At 53.3% G+C, this 16,984-nt stretch overlaps 1 protein-coding gene across 5 annotated transcripts in view; it reads left to right on the forward strand.

Annotated features, from left to right (window-relative positions):
- Positions 1-893: 893 nt before the first annotated feature.
- Positions 894-16,984, forward strand: part of FBLIM1 (filamin binding LIM protein 1) — a 31,481-nt gene continuing 15,390 nt past the window's right edge. For 2 of the 5 annotated variants that reach the window (XM_043499940.1, XM_038377225.2), the window contains exons 1-3: positions 1,115-1,240; positions 11,969-12,084; positions 14,922-15,216. In XM_043499940.1, coding sequence (XP_043355875.1) covers positions 14,937-15,216 — 280 coding nt within the window. In that variant the 5' untranslated portion in view covers positions 1,115-1,240; positions 11,969-12,084; positions 14,922-14,936. Of the gene's footprint in view, positions 999-1,087; positions 1,241-11,968; positions 12,085-14,921; positions 15,217-16,984 lie in introns of those variants that run through there. The other 3 variants (XM_043499941.1, XM_043499939.1, XM_043499938.1) reach the window with 3 other exon arrangements.

The following is a 16,984-nucleotide window of genomic DNA, read 5'->3' on the forward strand; positions in this document are numbered from 1 at the left end:
AGAAGGGTTTGTATGGGTGATTTTGAACAGAGGTGTGCAACATTATGGGGTGCAGATGAAATTATGGGATGGAGAGCACTGCATTATGGGAAGTTGAACCCATGCTCCCAGTCACCCCTGCGTGACGTGTTTCGGCCCCATGAGGCATTGTAAAACCTTCTCAAAACCTTGTGCTACTGTGGTGATGAGTTACCCAGTGGGATAGCCATCCACAGTGCACTGCTCTCTGCATCAATATCAACGTTCCTAGTGAGGACTGCACTGCAGACACAAGGAGTGTAGTAAATTTGTTAGTCTCTAAGGTGCCACAAGTACTCCTTTTCTTTTTGCGAATACAGACTAACACGGCTGCTACTCTGAAAGGAGTGTAGTGTGGACGTGCACAAAGGATGGATAATTGCATGGACTGTATGTCTGTCACTTAGCCCGACATAATTTCAGTTTCAGAGTAGCAGCCATGTTAGTCTGTATCCTGCTATCTGTAAGTACTCCTGTTCTTTTTATAATTTCAGCGCCTAGAACTGTCAGATCAATTAGGAATTGACTTAAAAGACAAACCCACATCAGCCTGCTTAAAACTGAAATACCTGTCCAGGGAGCCTCTGGCACCAACTTAACTGAAGCGGTTTAAAATCGCACCTTTGTGCAACTTTCTCATGTAGATCTGTCCTTCGATCTTCTATGGTGGGGGGTAGTGCCCCTCTCCCTTACCACCAGCTCTGCCCCAGTGAATAACCCTTGGAGCTTGCATGGAGCCTTTTCTTTTCCACTCCCTGTCCAGCCCAGCCACGAAGCCCCAAACCTCAGGGATTTCAAATGAAACGGATCCAAGGAGCGAAACAAAGGAGCCCGGTGGCGAGGCAGCCCGAGGAGCGGTGGGGGGTGTCGGTGCAGGGCCGGGGGGGCCGCGCCGCGCCGCGGGTGGGCAGGTGAAGCCAGGGCCCGGCCGGTTTCCTGCGGGGCTGCGCAATTCCCCACGCAGCCGTTCACCTTTTATGGTAAAGCGGCGGCTGCGGGGCGGCGTGCGAGGGGCAGGCTGCGGGGGGGAGGAAGGGGCGATGATGTCAGTGGGGCGGCTCTACCGCGGCTCCCCGACCCCCTGCGGGAGGCGCGGCCGGGCAGGAGCGCCAGGGGCCGCGGGCAGCCGTGCGCCGCGCAGGGGCCGGGGCCGGGGCCGGGGCCGGCGCACGCCGCCGCGCAGCCAGGGGGGACCCGGGCAGCCGCCCGCCCGCCGGCCCAGGTGAGGGGGAACAATGGGAGCCGGGCGGGCTGGGGCGGGGCGGGGCTTGGCTGCCCCCCGGCGCTGGCAGGGGCGCGCCCCGAGCCGGAGCCGCCGGGCAGCCTGGCACCCCGAGCTGGGACCCAGCCGGCGGGCGAGGGGCGCAGCGGGCAGATGGAGAGGCCACGGCGTGGGGCTGGTCGGAGCAGGGCGGCCCCGGGGGACGCGCCCTCCCGTCTAGGCTCTAGGAAAGGGGCCGGGCCAGGCGGAGTTGGGGGCACCCGCCAGGGGGCTGTGTAGGCCCCCCCGGCCCCCCAAGGCTGTGTTTATGGGAGGAGCCGTCTGTCTAACCGGGGGTGGGCAACCTCTGGCCCGCGTTGCGCCGTGCTTTTCAGCGGCACTCACGCTGCCCGGGTCGCGCCACCGGCCCGGGGGGCTCTGCATTATAATTTAATTTTAAATGAAGCTTCTTAAAACATTTTAAAAACCCTTATTTACTTTGCATACAACAATAGTTTCGCTCTATGTTATAGACTTATAGAAAGAGACCTTCTAAAACGTGAAAATGTATGACTGGCACGCGAAACCTTCAATTCGAGCGAATAAATGAAGACTGGCACGCCACTTCTGAGAGGTTGCCGACCCAGGTCTAACCCTTTGTTTTTCAGATCTGCTCATTGCCCCAGGGGATATTGCTGGAGTGACTGTGTGGGAGGGGAGGGGACAGGCTCCCGTTTAAGAGCCCCGAGACTTGGGGTGGGGGGGTTGGCTGGGTGGCAAAGGGGGGGGGCCTCTGTCTCTAGGTGGCTGTTCTCTCCTAGCAGGAGGTGCTGGAGGGAGCGATAGGGGAGGGCGGGGGGCTCCCCGCCTCTCCACCCAGGAGGCACTGTAGGTGATATTATGGGGTCACTGCTTGGGTGCAGCTCAAAGATGATCCAGTCCATTTCCCCCCAGCACACACATTGGTGAGGCAGAGATAGGAGCCATCTGTAATCCCCAAACAGTGGCTAGGCAGTGCTGGGATATGGGACAACTGTTTTAAATGTGCTGTTAGATTAAGTAGATGCTGCGTCTCAGGGGGGCTCAGATGTCCCATTCCAGCCTGCACTGGAGGGGTTGCTGAAGGAGCTTGGGCTGTGGAGGAGATCTCAGCTTTACTCGGCAGTTTCCTCACCAAGAGCCCTGTACAGAAACCCTTTGCCAGCCTCTCGCCCAAAGGCCAACGTGCTTTGCAAATGAGCCACACCTCACAGCGCCCCGGAAGGGTGGTCCTGGCCCAGTGATTCTCAAACGTTTGTAGTGGTGACCCCTTTCACATAGCAAGTCTCTGAGTGTGACCCCCCCTTATAAATTAAAAACACTTTTTTATATATTTAACACCATTATAAATGCTGGAGGCAAAGCGGGGTTTGGGGTGGAGGCTGACAGCTCATGCCCCCCATAATAACCTCATGACCCCTGGAGGGGTCCCAACCCCCAGTTTGAGACCCCCTGATCTAGCCCCATTTGGCAGCTGGGGAAACCAACAGGAAGAGTTGTCTCATCCCTTTCCCAAGGGGACATGGTGAGTTAGTGTCAGAGGCAGGAATAGAACCAGGGAGTCCTGACTCCCAGTCCCCTGCTCTAACCTCCAGACATGCTGCTGAGAATGTTGTGAAGCGTGCGCCAACGGTGGGCTCTTGGGGCCTGTGCGCCTGAGCACGGCTGTAAATGCTAAGAACTGATAACTGGGCAGGCGAAGGGGGTGAAAAGCACCTGCTGTGCTGCAATAACTGCCCCTGGGGCACATTAGGCACTGGCTAGTGGACAGAAGACAGGCTTCCTTCCAAAGCTAGGGGGACCCCAGCAGAGCCAGCTCTCTTGCCAGTGAAGCCTCCTAATGGAAGACACCCCTCGGTTGTTAATTGGGAGTCCCTGTTGGGTTGGAGACCGATAACACATCCAACCACTGCATTACACCCCATCCAAACAGCAGCTGCAGTGAGCGAATAGGCTGGGCTCTGCAGGCTCTCTCCCTTCACCCTTTAAGGGAGCTGATAACCTTCTGACCGCCTGCCTGGCTGGTATCCGATTCCCCCAGGAGGAGGGGACTGTGAAGCATGAGGAAGCCGTGAGCTCTGCAATGAGGAATGTAGCCAGCATGTGGTTCATATTCGTCTCTGAGTTTTGCTGCGGTGCCCTGCATGCTCTGTCCAGCCAGCCTAGCCGTTCGGTAGCCAAGGGCCAACTTGGCTTGTTAGGGAGAAATCTGATGGCCACCAAGCCTAGGTTTAAGTAGCTGGGTGGAGGCTGGCCATGAGATAGTCTTCAATAACCTTAGTTTGCTTTCCACTGACTCTCCCCTAGGTAAGAACCACACCCTTCTTTCCCCACCTTAATGAGGTGCTTAGTCACAGGAGCCTTGAACACACAACCACTGTGTAACTAATCTCTAGATAAGATACATATCTGGTGCCCATTGCCTTGGTATCTTTGCACCTCCCCCTGTTTAGGGGGTTTATCCTCACACACCCCAGCAAGGCCAGGCACACACGGGGAGGGATAGCTCAGTGGTTTGAGCTTTGGTCTGCTAAACCCAAGGTTGGGAGTTCAATCCTTGAGGGGGCCATTCAGGGATCTGGGGCAAAAATTGGGGATTGGAGGGAGTTGGACTAGATGATCTCCTGAGGGGTCCCTTCCAACCCTGATATTCTATGACTGTTATCCTCATTGTACAGAGGGGAAACTGAGGTACAGATCCACCAAAGGATTTAGATGCTTAACTCCCACTGATTTGCCCAAGGTCACACAGGCAGTCTGTAGCAGAGCAAGGAATTGAACACTGGTCTCTCAAGTCCCAGGCTAGTACCCAAGCTGCTGGGTCATCCTTCCCAAGTTATTGGGGGTTTGTGTGATAAATTGTGCCCCCCACTGGTACCTCTCTTGTGCACATGATGTATCCCCTGTGAGGTGCTGGTATTCCAACAGCAGGGAACGTGGCATGGTGGTTGGAGGGAAGAGATTCAGAATAAGGTTTCACGGGGGGGCAGGTCTGTTTCCAGTCACACACACATGCTTAGGTACCCTGATGCTGTGGTGATGGGTGCCAGTATGAGAACATGGGTAGACAGACTGGGTGGAGAGGGGCAACGGTAGGTTTTTAACGCTGGGGATCACGAGCACACAGGACCTCCCATGGCTGCTAGGATGTCGACTTGTATTGACTGACTCTCCTCTGAGGCTGAGCACAAGTATTTATCCCTGGTACCAGTGGGGATGAGTACACAGGCTCTTTCTGCTCTAGCTGCAGCGGCTAGTCCAGTATTATTGGAGCAGCCGACCACAGTCAGGCAAAATCATCACTTTTCTTGTGCCCTGTTTATTCCTGAAAGGCAAAGCAGAAAAGTCTGGAGAGGCCCAAGTATTTGTTCCATTCCTTGTAGCACACGGACTCTCGGTTTCCTTTGAGAATAAATGCCAGATGCAGTTTTGGCCCCTGGGGGCTGGGCTGGGCACTGTATAAACATAGTTCCAGATGAAGTGGTTTCCAACGTAGCTTGGGCAGTCAGTAAGGGAGGGGCCAGACAAGGTTAAAAAGAGCTTTAAAATCCAGCGCTCCGTCCTGTGTCCTCGGCGCTAGAACTGATTGGTGAACAGAACTGTTGTGATGACATAAAGGTGCTGCACATGGTGGTTGGAGCAGGCAGGCAGCGGAGGAATGCGTGAGTGGCCACTCTAGTGCTAGGCCCTATGGGATAGGTGCTTCAAGACTCCCAGAATGCACTGGTTCAGCCATGGTTGCAAAGCACACTAGGTGTGGACGCACCAAAAGGGTTATGTCAATCAGGAACCTGCTAGACCATCAGAAGGACCAGCAGCTCCACCATCTGATGCCTGCATCTGATGCCCCTGCCGTGGTTTACGGGCTTAGCATAGGCTCATTCTATGATGGAGCATAGTGGCTTTTAGGGGCTCGGCAAGGAAAGCTTGTGCTCTGAGCAGCAAGGTAAGGGGAGGGGGCGGGGCGGGGGTTGGATAAGGGGCAGGAGGTCCCAGGGGGGCAGTCAGGGGGCAGGGGGTGGTTGGATGGGGTGGTTCATGGGGGAGGGTAGTCAGGAGACAGGGAGCAGGGGGGGTTGGATAGGGGGTGAGGTCCTGGCGGGGCAGTTAGGGATGGGGGTCCCGGGAGGGGGCGGTCAGGGGACAAGGAGTGGGGGGGTTGGATGGGTCGGGTGTCTCGGGGGGCCTGTTGGGGGCGAGGGTGTGGATAGGGTCAGGGGACAGGGAGCAGGGGGGATTGGATAGGGGGTGGAACCCCAGGGGGGCAGTTAGGGGCGGGGGGTCCTGGGAGGGGGCAGTCAGGGGACGAGCTGGGGGGGTTGGATGGGTCAGGGGTTCTGAGGGGGGCAGTCAGGGGGCGGGAAGTGGGAGGGGGCGGATAGGGGGCATGGGCCAGGCTGTTTGGGGAGGCACAGCTTTCCCTACCCAGCCCTCCATACCATTTCGCAACCCTGATGTGGCCCTCGGGCCAAAAAGTTTGCCCACTCCTGAGCTAGAGATTGGTTTGGAGCTCTGTCCACACGGCCAGATGGTGCTATGGAGTGGGAGTTGTGCGTGCCCTGCGTCCCATGCTAGTTCCCCATCTCGTGGGGCTGGCTCGCTCTCCTGCTGCTGAGGGGAAGATGATTCCTGGGGGCCAGGCCAGCCAAAAAGGACCCTAGGACCTGCTCTAGCCTGAGCCCGGATGTTTACACAGCAATGGAACAGCCCACGAGCCCGAGTCGGCCAGCACAGGCCAGCTGCAAGTGTCTAGTTGCTGTGTAGACATATGCTCTGTGTCTCAGCCCTCCTCTTAGTAAATGGGGGGGATCCCTCCTGTGGGGGTGATGGGCTTATTAAGCAGCACACCGTGCATGTCAGACACGCTTAGGGTGACCAGATGTCCCGATTTTATAGGGGCAATCCCGATTTTGGGGGCTTTTTCTATATAGGTATCTATTCCCTCCCCCGCCACCCCCTGTCCCAATTTTTTACACTTGCTATCTGTCACCCTAGATGCGTTCGGTCAAACCCCAGGAGAAGGCAGACTAGGGGCTTGCACCTGGGTTTGCTATATCCCAGCTAAGGGCCCTAAATATGGGGCTGTTGGCTCTTCTGGGGTGTCTCACTCTTGTTTTTGTGACCCAGAACTTGGAAGATCTCATTTTCATTCCCAAGCAAAACAAAAACAATTTTGGAAATCTCAGCACGTTATGTAAGATGGGTGGTTGTTGTTTATTTTCCAGCGAACCCTAGCGCTGCGAGCCATCAATTCTTGTTGCTTTCAGCGGGTGCTGTGGGCAGCCAGGGTGGGGCCCACACAAAAGTGAAGGCCCCAACTTTCAACCAAGTCCAATGACCCTTGGTGCTTCACTTCCTGGATGCCTGACTTGAGGCTCCTTAGGGCTGGTGAGCACCCAGCACTCGAGCTAGAGCTAATGGGCGTGCCTCTGAAAAATCAGCCCCAAGGTGTCTCCTATTGGACACCAGGAATCAGTGGCTACCCTAGAAAATGTTGGCAAAGTGATTGACCCAAAACTGCAGTGGCACAGCTGGGATTAGAACTCAGAGTTCCTGTCTCCCAGTCCTATGCGCAGGCCAGTCAGATGGGAGAAGGAGGACAGCAAAATGGTCAAACCTGCGTTAGCGCCCAGGCTTACAGTGCAGTGTAGATGTACTCTGAGTGTAGCGTTCGCCTGTATGACGGAGATCCGACTGACTCTCAAGAAAACTGACCCTTGGCTTGCTGTACTAGGATCAAAGTACCTGGCAGCATCCAAGCAGCGCAGAGGTTGAGCCGTCTGCACAGCTGTCGACATCTGCCAAGCAGAGACTCTCTTCCCCAGTGTTTAAGGAAATGTGTGTGTTTCCTTCTTAAGAAACTTGATTTAATCATTTCCCCCGAGAGAAATTCCTGTGGCATGTGAATAAAAACAAACTGGCCTAAATTCCCTTCCCACCCGTTCCGACTGCAGGGAATTGAGCTGATGTGTTGGCTGCAAAGGGGCAGGAGTGCAGTGGGCACGTTTGCTTCCTTGCTTTTAAGCAGGGGCATATATTGAGCCAAGAAGGAAGGAATTTGGCTTTAAAAAAAACCCTGGATTATGTTGCGTACGAAAACACACATGATGTGTGTGCGTGTGCGCGCGTTGTGGTTATCTTCAAACAAATCTGAAAAAGCTTTTGTCATCTCTGGATCATTTACTAAATTCGGTGAGGCTGGTAATCATTCCACAGCACCCTCTTTGCAAGCAGCCTTTAAGTAGGAGCATAACTTACTTCCAGTTTAAGGCCCCTTTAGTGCAGTCAAGCAGTGTAAAGGGGCCTTAGATCTGAGGTGCCCAGCATGAGACACCTAGGTCTGACTTTCAGAGGTGTTCACCAGCTGCAGCTCCCAGTGACTCGGCTGTTGGTCCTCAGACGCTCTGGAAATTGGGTCAGAAGTGTCTGAAGTTGGGCCACCGAAATTGGAAGGACCCTTGAAAATTCAGGCCTCTAAAATTAGTGATAAACCAAACCTGGAACCTTGCATCCACATCCCTTTGGAATTTCAATGTGTGCATTTGGAGTCAAATCCTTGGCTCCAAGCCCACTCTTATCATCTGGTGTCCAGGTTGGAGCCAACAAGACCCGTTTTCCAGTTCTGTGACTACAATGCGTCAGGGAAGGAGTTCAGCCATTTTAGGCTGAGTTGCATCAGCTGCTGAGAAGGTCTGTGCCATTGAGCATGAACCTGACCCCTAGCCTTGGGCCTCAGGCCCTGAACTGGAGTCCAGTGCTAGCATGGGTCTGGACACTGTCTCTTTGGCCCCTCACTTGTCCTATAAAATGGCCATCTAATTCAGTAACTGTAACAAGCTTTGGGCTGAGGGGGAATACATCAACTTGTCCTCTCTATGATGCTGCTTGGTAAAGGCCAGACAGACCTTTCCCCGTCTTTTTATTAATTCTTGATCCCACTGTGGGATCAATGGCTACAGACTAGCAGAGATGACTAGCTGTCTGATCAAAGATAATCCCGTGAGTCCGAACCACCCTCCCTCCCTGCCATCTGTCCCACTGTGGCTAAAGGATCCTGGCATCAGAACAAAGTGCTGATGAATTTTACCGCATGTAGCTGTGAAATGGAGCTTCTGTAACACAGTTTAATTGTTCCCAGGCCAGCAAACTTAGGGTCCAGTGTTCAGGGGATTTGCTCCTTGGATCAGTGCACCTCTAGGTCACTGGTTCAAGCCCAGCCCGGGTGAGTAGTGACTGAAAATCTTCACCATCTGATGGTTGCGTGGTGGCCCGTGTTAAATGAGTGACTGGTTTTGGCCCAGTTCATGGTAGACAAGTGTCTGTCCAGAGATGCCATGGCTGGTGCTGATCGGCCCATGGCTGGCAAAGAACCTGAGGGTTCAGTGGATATGGACAGTCACTCAGCCACATGGCGATGGGCATGGTACAATATGCAGAGCTCTCCTTTTGCCCATCAGAGTGGCTCTGAGGGGCGAGACATGTTGGGAGCGGAGGATCATTCTCCAGGCACCAGGGAGTGAGGGAGATGCAGGAAACTTCTCTTGGATCCTTCAGGGAAGGGCTCAATCTCTGGCCTGGCTGATGGGCTGGGGCGAGCAGGGGTGGGAGGAGGCTGGAGTCCCACAGCTCCAATAGGTTTTTCCCCTCTAGCTGCTCCCCTTACAATTAGCTTTTGGGAAAGGCGCTCACAATACACAGGGTCTTCCTGCCAATACTCCAAAGACACCCATCTTCGGCTGGCTGCAGAGGACCCCGCAGGGAAGAGGGGGGAGCTGAGGTCCTGGATACACCCCACCAGGGTGTGGCGGGAGAGGGGGTAGGGAAATAGAGACTTGAAGGTACCTTGGAGCCAAGCCAGTCGTGAGCTGAGGAGCTGGCTTGGCTTTCTGACCCAGAATGTGAGCCAGGCCATGGGAGCTTGACTCCACACGTGTGAACCAGAGAATCCATGGAGAGGTGACCAGGATGGACGCCAGCGTATGTGCGCGGGCTTGGCTCACACCCCATCCAGAGAAGGAGCCAGAGCCAAGCTGCAAGTTTTATCCAGGCCCCCCCCAGGCGGCTAGGTAAGGGAGCTAACAGCCTGCAGTTCCACTCATCACTAACTCTGGGCCGGAAGGCTGTACAGACCCTGAGCCTTTCATCTTTCCCACCACAGCCACAGGGGGATTGTAAGTGCGGAGCATGGAGGTTTCTGCCCTGTTCTCTCTACCTGGAAAATGACTTCCTGGCCTGGGAACAGCCCCGGACTTACTGGGAATGTTTTAAGGAGGCTTGTCCACCAGTCCCCCTGTGGGATCGCGGGCAAGTGGCTTCCTCTCTGTCGGTGTCCCCCTCTGTAAAATACGGGTGGTGCTGTTTGCCTCTCTCCCCGAGGCACGGCGGTTTAATTTGTGCATCAGGGTGCTGTGAGATGCATGATGGAAGCTGCTAGAGATGGGCAGAGGATGCTAAGGGCAGCGCCAAGGGCACTGGATCTTTCCTGTTAAGGCAGCGCAATGGGGCAGTTCCCTCTTCTGTGGGCCTGATCACGTGGCCACCCCAACCCCCACAGTCTGCTCCTCACAGCTCTCCCAGCAGGGGCTGGAAGTTCATGTGGACAGCTCCACAACCGCCCTGTGCCTTTTTACCCAGGGAGGGTGTTTGTGGTCTAGCGGTTAGAGCAGGGGCCTGGCAGTGAGACTTCCTGAGTTTCACTCCCAGCCTTGCTGCTGACGGCAGTGTGATCTTGCCCAAGTCACATCTGCCTTCTCTAGGCCTGTTTCCCCATCTGTAAAAGGTAAAAAATACATTCTGATTTCAGCAAGTTGGGCGGAAGGGAGGCCTAATTAATTACTGTTTGTGAAAGGATCTGAGATTCTCCAGTGTGAGATGCCAAGAAAGTACACATCATTCTCTGTTTAATTACAGCTTGATCCCGCAGCCATAGGTAAATGCACCTGTTTACAGGTGTTCAGTTACTCTGGGGCGTAAGTATTTGCAGGATCGGTGCCCTAGTTCCTCCAGAGAGTGCTGGTAGGCTCTATGGTCCCAATCTGCCCATCCTGATTCCAGCTCATCCTGCTTCCTGAAATAAATCTGCCAAACCGGGACCTGTCCCAACAGTTCTTCAATACGTGCAGGAAAGGGACAGGGGGATTATGTTGTCTTGTTTTTTTTTTTCTTTTGAGTGAAGATAAAGGAAAGGAAACATGAGAGGTGATATTAAAATATAATACACTGATGGACAAAGGGCTTGTTTAAAGCCCATGAAAGGAGCCGAGTGCAGAGCTAGGGGCCTCCTGCCGTGGCCCGGTGTGACACATGGCTTGCACACGCATGGCTCCGCAGCACGTATGGTCTGTATAGTCACCTGCTGCTCAGAGGTTCCCCAGGCATGGTGAAGAGGGGGAGGGGGATCCTGCCTTAAAGGGACATGATCCAGATAAACAGGCAAAGCTTTAAAACAACTTGACAATGCCTGAGATGGCTCAGACTAGAATCAACCCCCCACGTCCCGCCCTGAGCGCCACGCCATGGAACCAGCACTTCCCAGTTTACTCTCCATCCGGGACGCTGGTGGGCTGCTCTTCTGTGCTTGGCTCTGCTTGAAGCCGTGCGTGAGCCGTGACCGCTCAGTGGAGCACCCCGTTCGCCTCGGGTGAAGGCTGGGCCTCCTCCAGATTAACGAGCCTGCTATTGCCTTGGCTCAGAGGGTCCTCGCTGCTGCTGATCCATTGAGGGGCATCGTGTTACAAGTGAGATTAGACTGTCCATCTCTCCTGGGCTGCCCTTTCTTCTTCTCAGCTCCAGTTGTTCTGGGTCGCTGTTCTAATGGGGAAGGTTTACATTTGAATTTGACCTGCAAAGGGCTTGTGCCTATGCTCTGCTTCTTTACAGGGGATGAAGAAACCTCAACTGGGTTTTATTTAAGGCCCCAGCACCCCCATTTGTGTTTAACGTTAGAAAGTCTATTCATGTTTAGCCTAGACATCTTCATGGTGGCTGGAGTATAGGGGGACCCAATGTCCCGATGGACAGACCCGATATTTGGGGCTTATTTATTTATATATAGGCACCTATTACCAATTGTTCCCCCTTGCTGTCTGGTCACCCTACTGGAGTTGGAGTGAAATGAGGACATTGTAAGAGTGAAGAAAGCTCTTGAGAAGAGAGGACTTTTCATCTGACTCTTTAAAACATGCTCTGTTTTCGCTAACATTTGTTTCGTGTATATGATCAATTAGCACTTTGGAGAAAGGAAGCCGTGGTTAAAGATGTGATCCCTCTATTCCTCAAATTAAAGTCCAGCCTTTGAGATGTCCAACAGACCCTCCAGAACAAAACTGTTCTGGGCTTTCTTTTTCTTTTTCTTTTTCCATAATAAAGGCAAAAATTCCAATTAAAAACTATTTCCAAAAGTCATCTACAAGTCCCACCCACTCCCCTTTTTATTGAAATTAATAAAATAAAATAACTAAATCCTGAAACTATTATAACTCTCTTTATACAGAACTGAATGTTCCTTTAATTCCGCATGTCCCAGCTACCGATGGTTCACACCAAGGAATGTCATCCATTTTGAAATAGGATTCTAGAGGACACCGGTCTCTTTAACATTAGGTCCATCTCTTCTGAGGCAGCTTACATGGTTCATAAGCATCAGGGCTGGGATTTCTGTTGACATCTGCCCAGCACTGATTATAACTGGCCGTGCCTTTTTCCCAACAGGCTCTGTTCTGGAGTGATCGCAGCCGCTACTGACCTCACTGCTCCTAGTGCCTGCTGGGAAGGCAGCTGCTTCAGGAGAAGGATTTTGCCAACTTGTTAGAGGAAAGTAAAACTTGGTAAGAAACTAAAAAAGTATTTTAAATTCCTGCTCCGTGTGGTTAGCAGAATGTCTGTCTGAGCTGGCTAAGATGGCTAGCTGTATTTTTGAAATACATAGGCCAGGTTCTGGCCCCGACTCTTGCTGTCTTCAGCCACTCCAGCCATGCAAAGCAGAGGGAAAACCAGAAGAATCAGGTACCTAGGCATTCACCTTGACTACTGGCAAGTCACTGATTCTCTGTCTTGCGTCTCCATGTTAATAATGCCATACGAGAGGTACAAGGTGGTCTTGCGAGACTCTGCATTTCCCTACTGCTCTTCACTGGGGATGTCAAGCACTATCCCAAAAACCACTAGTGAATTGAGCCTCACAGGTCTCCCTCCATGAGATGGGTAAGTATCATTCCCCCATTTTACAGATGTGGAAACTGAGGCATAGATGGGTGGGGCAGGGGGAAGGGACTTGCCCAAGGTCACACAGAGAGTCCAGAGCTGGGAAGAGAGTCCAGCTCTCTTGATATCTTGCCTTTTAGCCCTTGGCCTCTGCTGCCTCTCTCTTGTGAATCACATTTTGCTGCTCAGGTGAAAGGTGCTCTAGAGATGCAAAGTCTCCAGCTTACCTGTTCCACCACTTGGGGCCACCCATGTGCTCCTGAAGATCACCAGAAGAGAAGCCTTGTGTGGGTCAAAGAGCTCCTACACTGTAGCCAAGCTATCAGCCCAATCAACAAAGGAGCCTTTCATCACATCGTATGCTCGCTATTTGATCTTCCAAGGGCTGAATTTCCTTTGGAGATCTAAAGGAAAATTCCCCCGCCCTTTCTGTGCACTTACTGTATCAGTGCACTGAATTAACCTGGCTGAGAAATCGGTTTGCATGAGCGTGGGCCTCCCCATGCTGCCATGGCTCTGCCTTCCCCTACATCACATAGCCTCGCTGGTTTCAGTTGCCCCCGATTAGATGCAATGGCTTATCCTCTCGTTAATGCATGGGGATCGATTTCCAGCACAGAATGCAAGGGGGATTTAGCCCAGTGGCTTCCGACGATGGCGGTGCTTTATCCCCAAATATTGTGCTGAAAAGCTCACCGTATAAGTTTCTTCCGCAGCCCCTGCCCAGTGAGGGGGATGCTGGGTCTCACAGTAATTTACAATAATACGGATTAGTCTAATTGAAGAGCCATCTGCTGCCCCACCTCTCACCAGAGACGCTGATATCGGCAGGACTGAAGCTGCTGGCTCTTAGGGCAGCATAATCCCAAGGATGGGCTGTTTATGTCAAGACCCCCCTGCTTTAGAATGCTCCCCTTGTCAATGGGAGCCAGGGCCCTCAGTACCATCCTTCTGAGCCAGGTTAAGAACTTGTGTCCCTTTTGGGATGGCAGCATAGTTCAGGAGAGCTGGATTCTATTCCTTGCTCTGACACTGACCTGCTGGGCGAACTTGGGCAAGTCACTTCCCAGCTCTGTGCCTCAGTTTCCCCACCTGGGAAGCAGGAGTAATGATACTTGTCCTCCTTTGTAACGTGCCCGCTTTCTAAAGATCTAAAGAGGAAAAGCACAATGTAACTACTAAGTGTCATTATTATTCCTTACGTAAATCTACATTAAAAGAACATTAAGATTGCAAAGTGAAGCACTTAGAAGTCAAGAAATGCCAATGTGAAGGCTGCCCACATAACCTTAACTCTGTTCCTTGTGCAAATGCATCATGCTACAGCCTCTAGTAATAGATACTTACTTCCATAGGACACTTGACTCATTTAGGGCCTGATCCAAGCCCACTGGAGTAAATGAGAGCAGGATGGACAGTGCACATTGAATGAGGGTGCTGCTCAATATTTAATTTTTACTCTCAACAGTAATCCCTCTGTATCATTTGGGTCCAACGTGCATATCTTACGTTACTAATTTCGGGTCAATACTGAGCTCAGCTGGATTTGAACGAATGACTTTGCAGTACCAAAAAACAAACAAACCCCACAGTGGGGCCTAGTACAAATGCCCTGAGCCATCCACACTCCTTGTTTATGAGGTCATGGGGCCTTGGTGCCTGCGTATTAGGCATTCAGAGAGGCCTTTGAGTTTCAGGACTGTAGAAAGGAACATCAATTATAATAATAGTCTGTCCACCTCTCTAATACTTTCCCTCTGAGTATCTCAAAGGGATTTACACGAATTAAGTCTCGTGCTGCCCTGTGAAGTAGATCGGTGTCGTCATCTCCATTTTACAGGTGGGGAAACTGAGGCACGGGGACCTGCTTGAAAATGGGTGCAGAACAGAAACCGGCCCTTGCCCTGCTTTCATGACCAAGCTTCCTTCTCAGTAATAACAACTGTCTATAGAGAAGGGAGACGGGGACAGTGAGGAATGTGGTCTTTGCATCTTGTTTGTTGAGAGACCCTACTCCGGGACCCTGGCAGCACTTTGTGATTCAAACATTTTGCTAGACTCCCTTTGTAGTCACAAGCTAGTTTATTGGATCTCGTTCTGCATGGGTTGGTTGGTTGTTTTTTCTGACTTTCCTTTCCAGGAAAGAAGACTTTGAACGCCAGGGTGTGTGCAGCGTAATAGCACTGTGTGTGCATCCACTAAAGAGGAAATCATTTTATCGCCTCGGGAGCAGCTGGGCATTGCCTCCAGCAGCTATCCCTGCACACATGCCTTAGGTTGCTGGGAACAGGAGAAGCTCAGCATGGGAGGTGCTTGTCTGGGGGCGGCTCTGGGTTCACGTGGTGTGGGAGTTAGGCTGGGCCGTGTGGAATGCTCCCCTGGAAGAGAGAGACCAGAGAGCATCTGGAGAAGTAGAGAGAGCCATTCCTGGCTTTGTTTTCATTGCCTCTGTTCCTTGCAGAGTCCCCGATTGAAGATGCTGTCTGGGAAGGTGGAGAAGAGGATTGCTTCCTCCGTATACATTACCCTGGCCCCTCCCAGGAGGGACACGGTCATCCAGGGAGGTGTAAAGCCAGAGGTGCATCAGCCGAGCTCAGACCATCCAAAGGAGGCTACGAAATCTGATGGGACCCACCAGCCCCAAGTGTCACCACCAAAGAAACTGCCCAAAAGCAGCCACCAGGCCGGCAAGCAGAGCAGCAGGACGCTGGGCAGTGCCGGGCCCTCGACTGGAGTGGCGGGCTTGTCCAATGGAGGTAAGATGAATGCAGGGGACAGACTGCAGTGCAGTGCATTTTGTTCATATAGCAAGCTGCACAGGGCCCGTGAAAGGCTTCAGAGGGAGAGTGGGTCGTCATTGACTAGAAACGGGCTCCCGCTGCACAGCTGGGATCCAGAGCTGGGTTCCAAACACCCCTGCATTTGGGAAGGTTGAGTTCGGAGTCTTGGGAAATGGCCTCATTCCCAGCAGGATGGTTTCCTGCCCGAGGGCCTAGGAGGCTCTGTGCCGGGGGGTGTGGGGAGTGAGCTGCCGCTGGGAGGCAGGACAGGTGGTGTCTTGTGTGGGGCGAGTTCCTGCCTGAGCCCGAGTCTATTCCCCTGGCCTGTGCTCCCAATGTGACCCGTCATCCCGCTGCTGCTGGTCCTTGCTTTGAGCTTGCAAGCGGGTTGTGTCGGGAGTGCGGGACTGGAGCAGAGAGGCTGGCCAGCTGGCAGCCCCAGCAGTGGAAGTGAATTAGCTCCTAGGAGTCCTAGGGGCAAACCACCATTTGGGCTGGCGGGCTAGCAAGCCGAACAGGAGGGGGCAAGACACCTGCTTGGAAGAGGGAACAGAAAACAGAGGCGAGACCGTTCCCCTTCGGTGTGTCAGTGCAGATCGCTGGGGCAGAGATCAAGGTGGAGGGGCTGAGCCCCGAGTCTTCCCATTGACTTCAGGGGGCTTTGCATCCGGCCCTCAGCACTCACGGGACATGCTAGTAGTGGCTTCCCAAGTTCGGTCCCACCCAGCACCGGCTACATCCTCGGGCGGCTCGCCCAAGCCTCTGCCTCTGCTGTGACAGCCACGCTGCTATTTTTAGTGTGCTGGCACTTGTCTGTGTCGCCGGGTGGGAAGCCCACTCCTAGCTGCCATGCAGACAGACTCTGAACAGCCACAGAACTCCCCTGGGACCAGGATCAGGGGCTGCCAGAGGGGAAGGGGGTTTAATTTCCTTGAGCATTGAAATGCATGAGTTCAGGGTCCCCAGCCCATCTCCTCCACACCCAGCCCCCAGCTGGTGACACGACAATGAGCCTTCCCAGTCCCATCGTCTGGGCTGCCATCTGCTTTCTGTCACTGATCGGTTATCAGCACTGTTTGCAGCCACCAGCCGGGCTGCCTGCTGCATGATAAAGGCAGCTTGCTTTGTGAGCAGGTTGCGTGTTGGCTGCAAGTCAAACAAACGGCAGGAGAGGAGATTTATTAGGGCATTTGCTGAGAAGGAAGCTAACAATTAAACTTCACCGCCCCTCAACCTACCTCTGCTCCCAAGCTCGAGAGACATTTTCCTTTGAATAAAATAGTGGATTCTTTGGGGGAAGGCCTTCATTTTCCCCAAAGAAGCTGTGGCCCCATGCAGCACGGGAGTGGGAATGCACAATCAAAGCCCAGCTCAGCTTAGCACACCCCTTCCCCCTCGGTATCTCCAGGTAAAAATGCAGTGGGCACCAGCACAGAAACCGGTGGGGTTCGTTCACCCATGTCTCCCCAGGGCAAATGTATTGCTGAAGTTCCTGTTCTGAGCGCCCTGGGAACGCGAGGCCCCTCCCAACTGGGCACAGCTGGGCACCTTTGTTAAACAACCCATGAGCACACACGACACACCTGCCACTCACAGGCTGAGAAACATGCCCACCAGTCACTACCCCATGAAGTCAGCCCAGCAGCTCCACCTCCCAGCTAGGTATGCGGGCTGCTCACGTTCCTCCCGTCCTGCTCCTGCCACCTCTCGCTCCTGCCACGCTCCTAGCAGCTCGGTCCCCTGC

This window comes from Dermochelys coriacea, chromosome 18 (assembly GCF_009764565.3).
Source record: "Dermochelys coriacea isolate rDerCor1 chromosome 18, rDerCor1.pri.v4, whole genome shotgun sequence".
Lineage (NCBI taxonomy): Eukaryota > Metazoa > Chordata > Testudines > Dermochelyidae > Dermochelys > Dermochelys coriacea.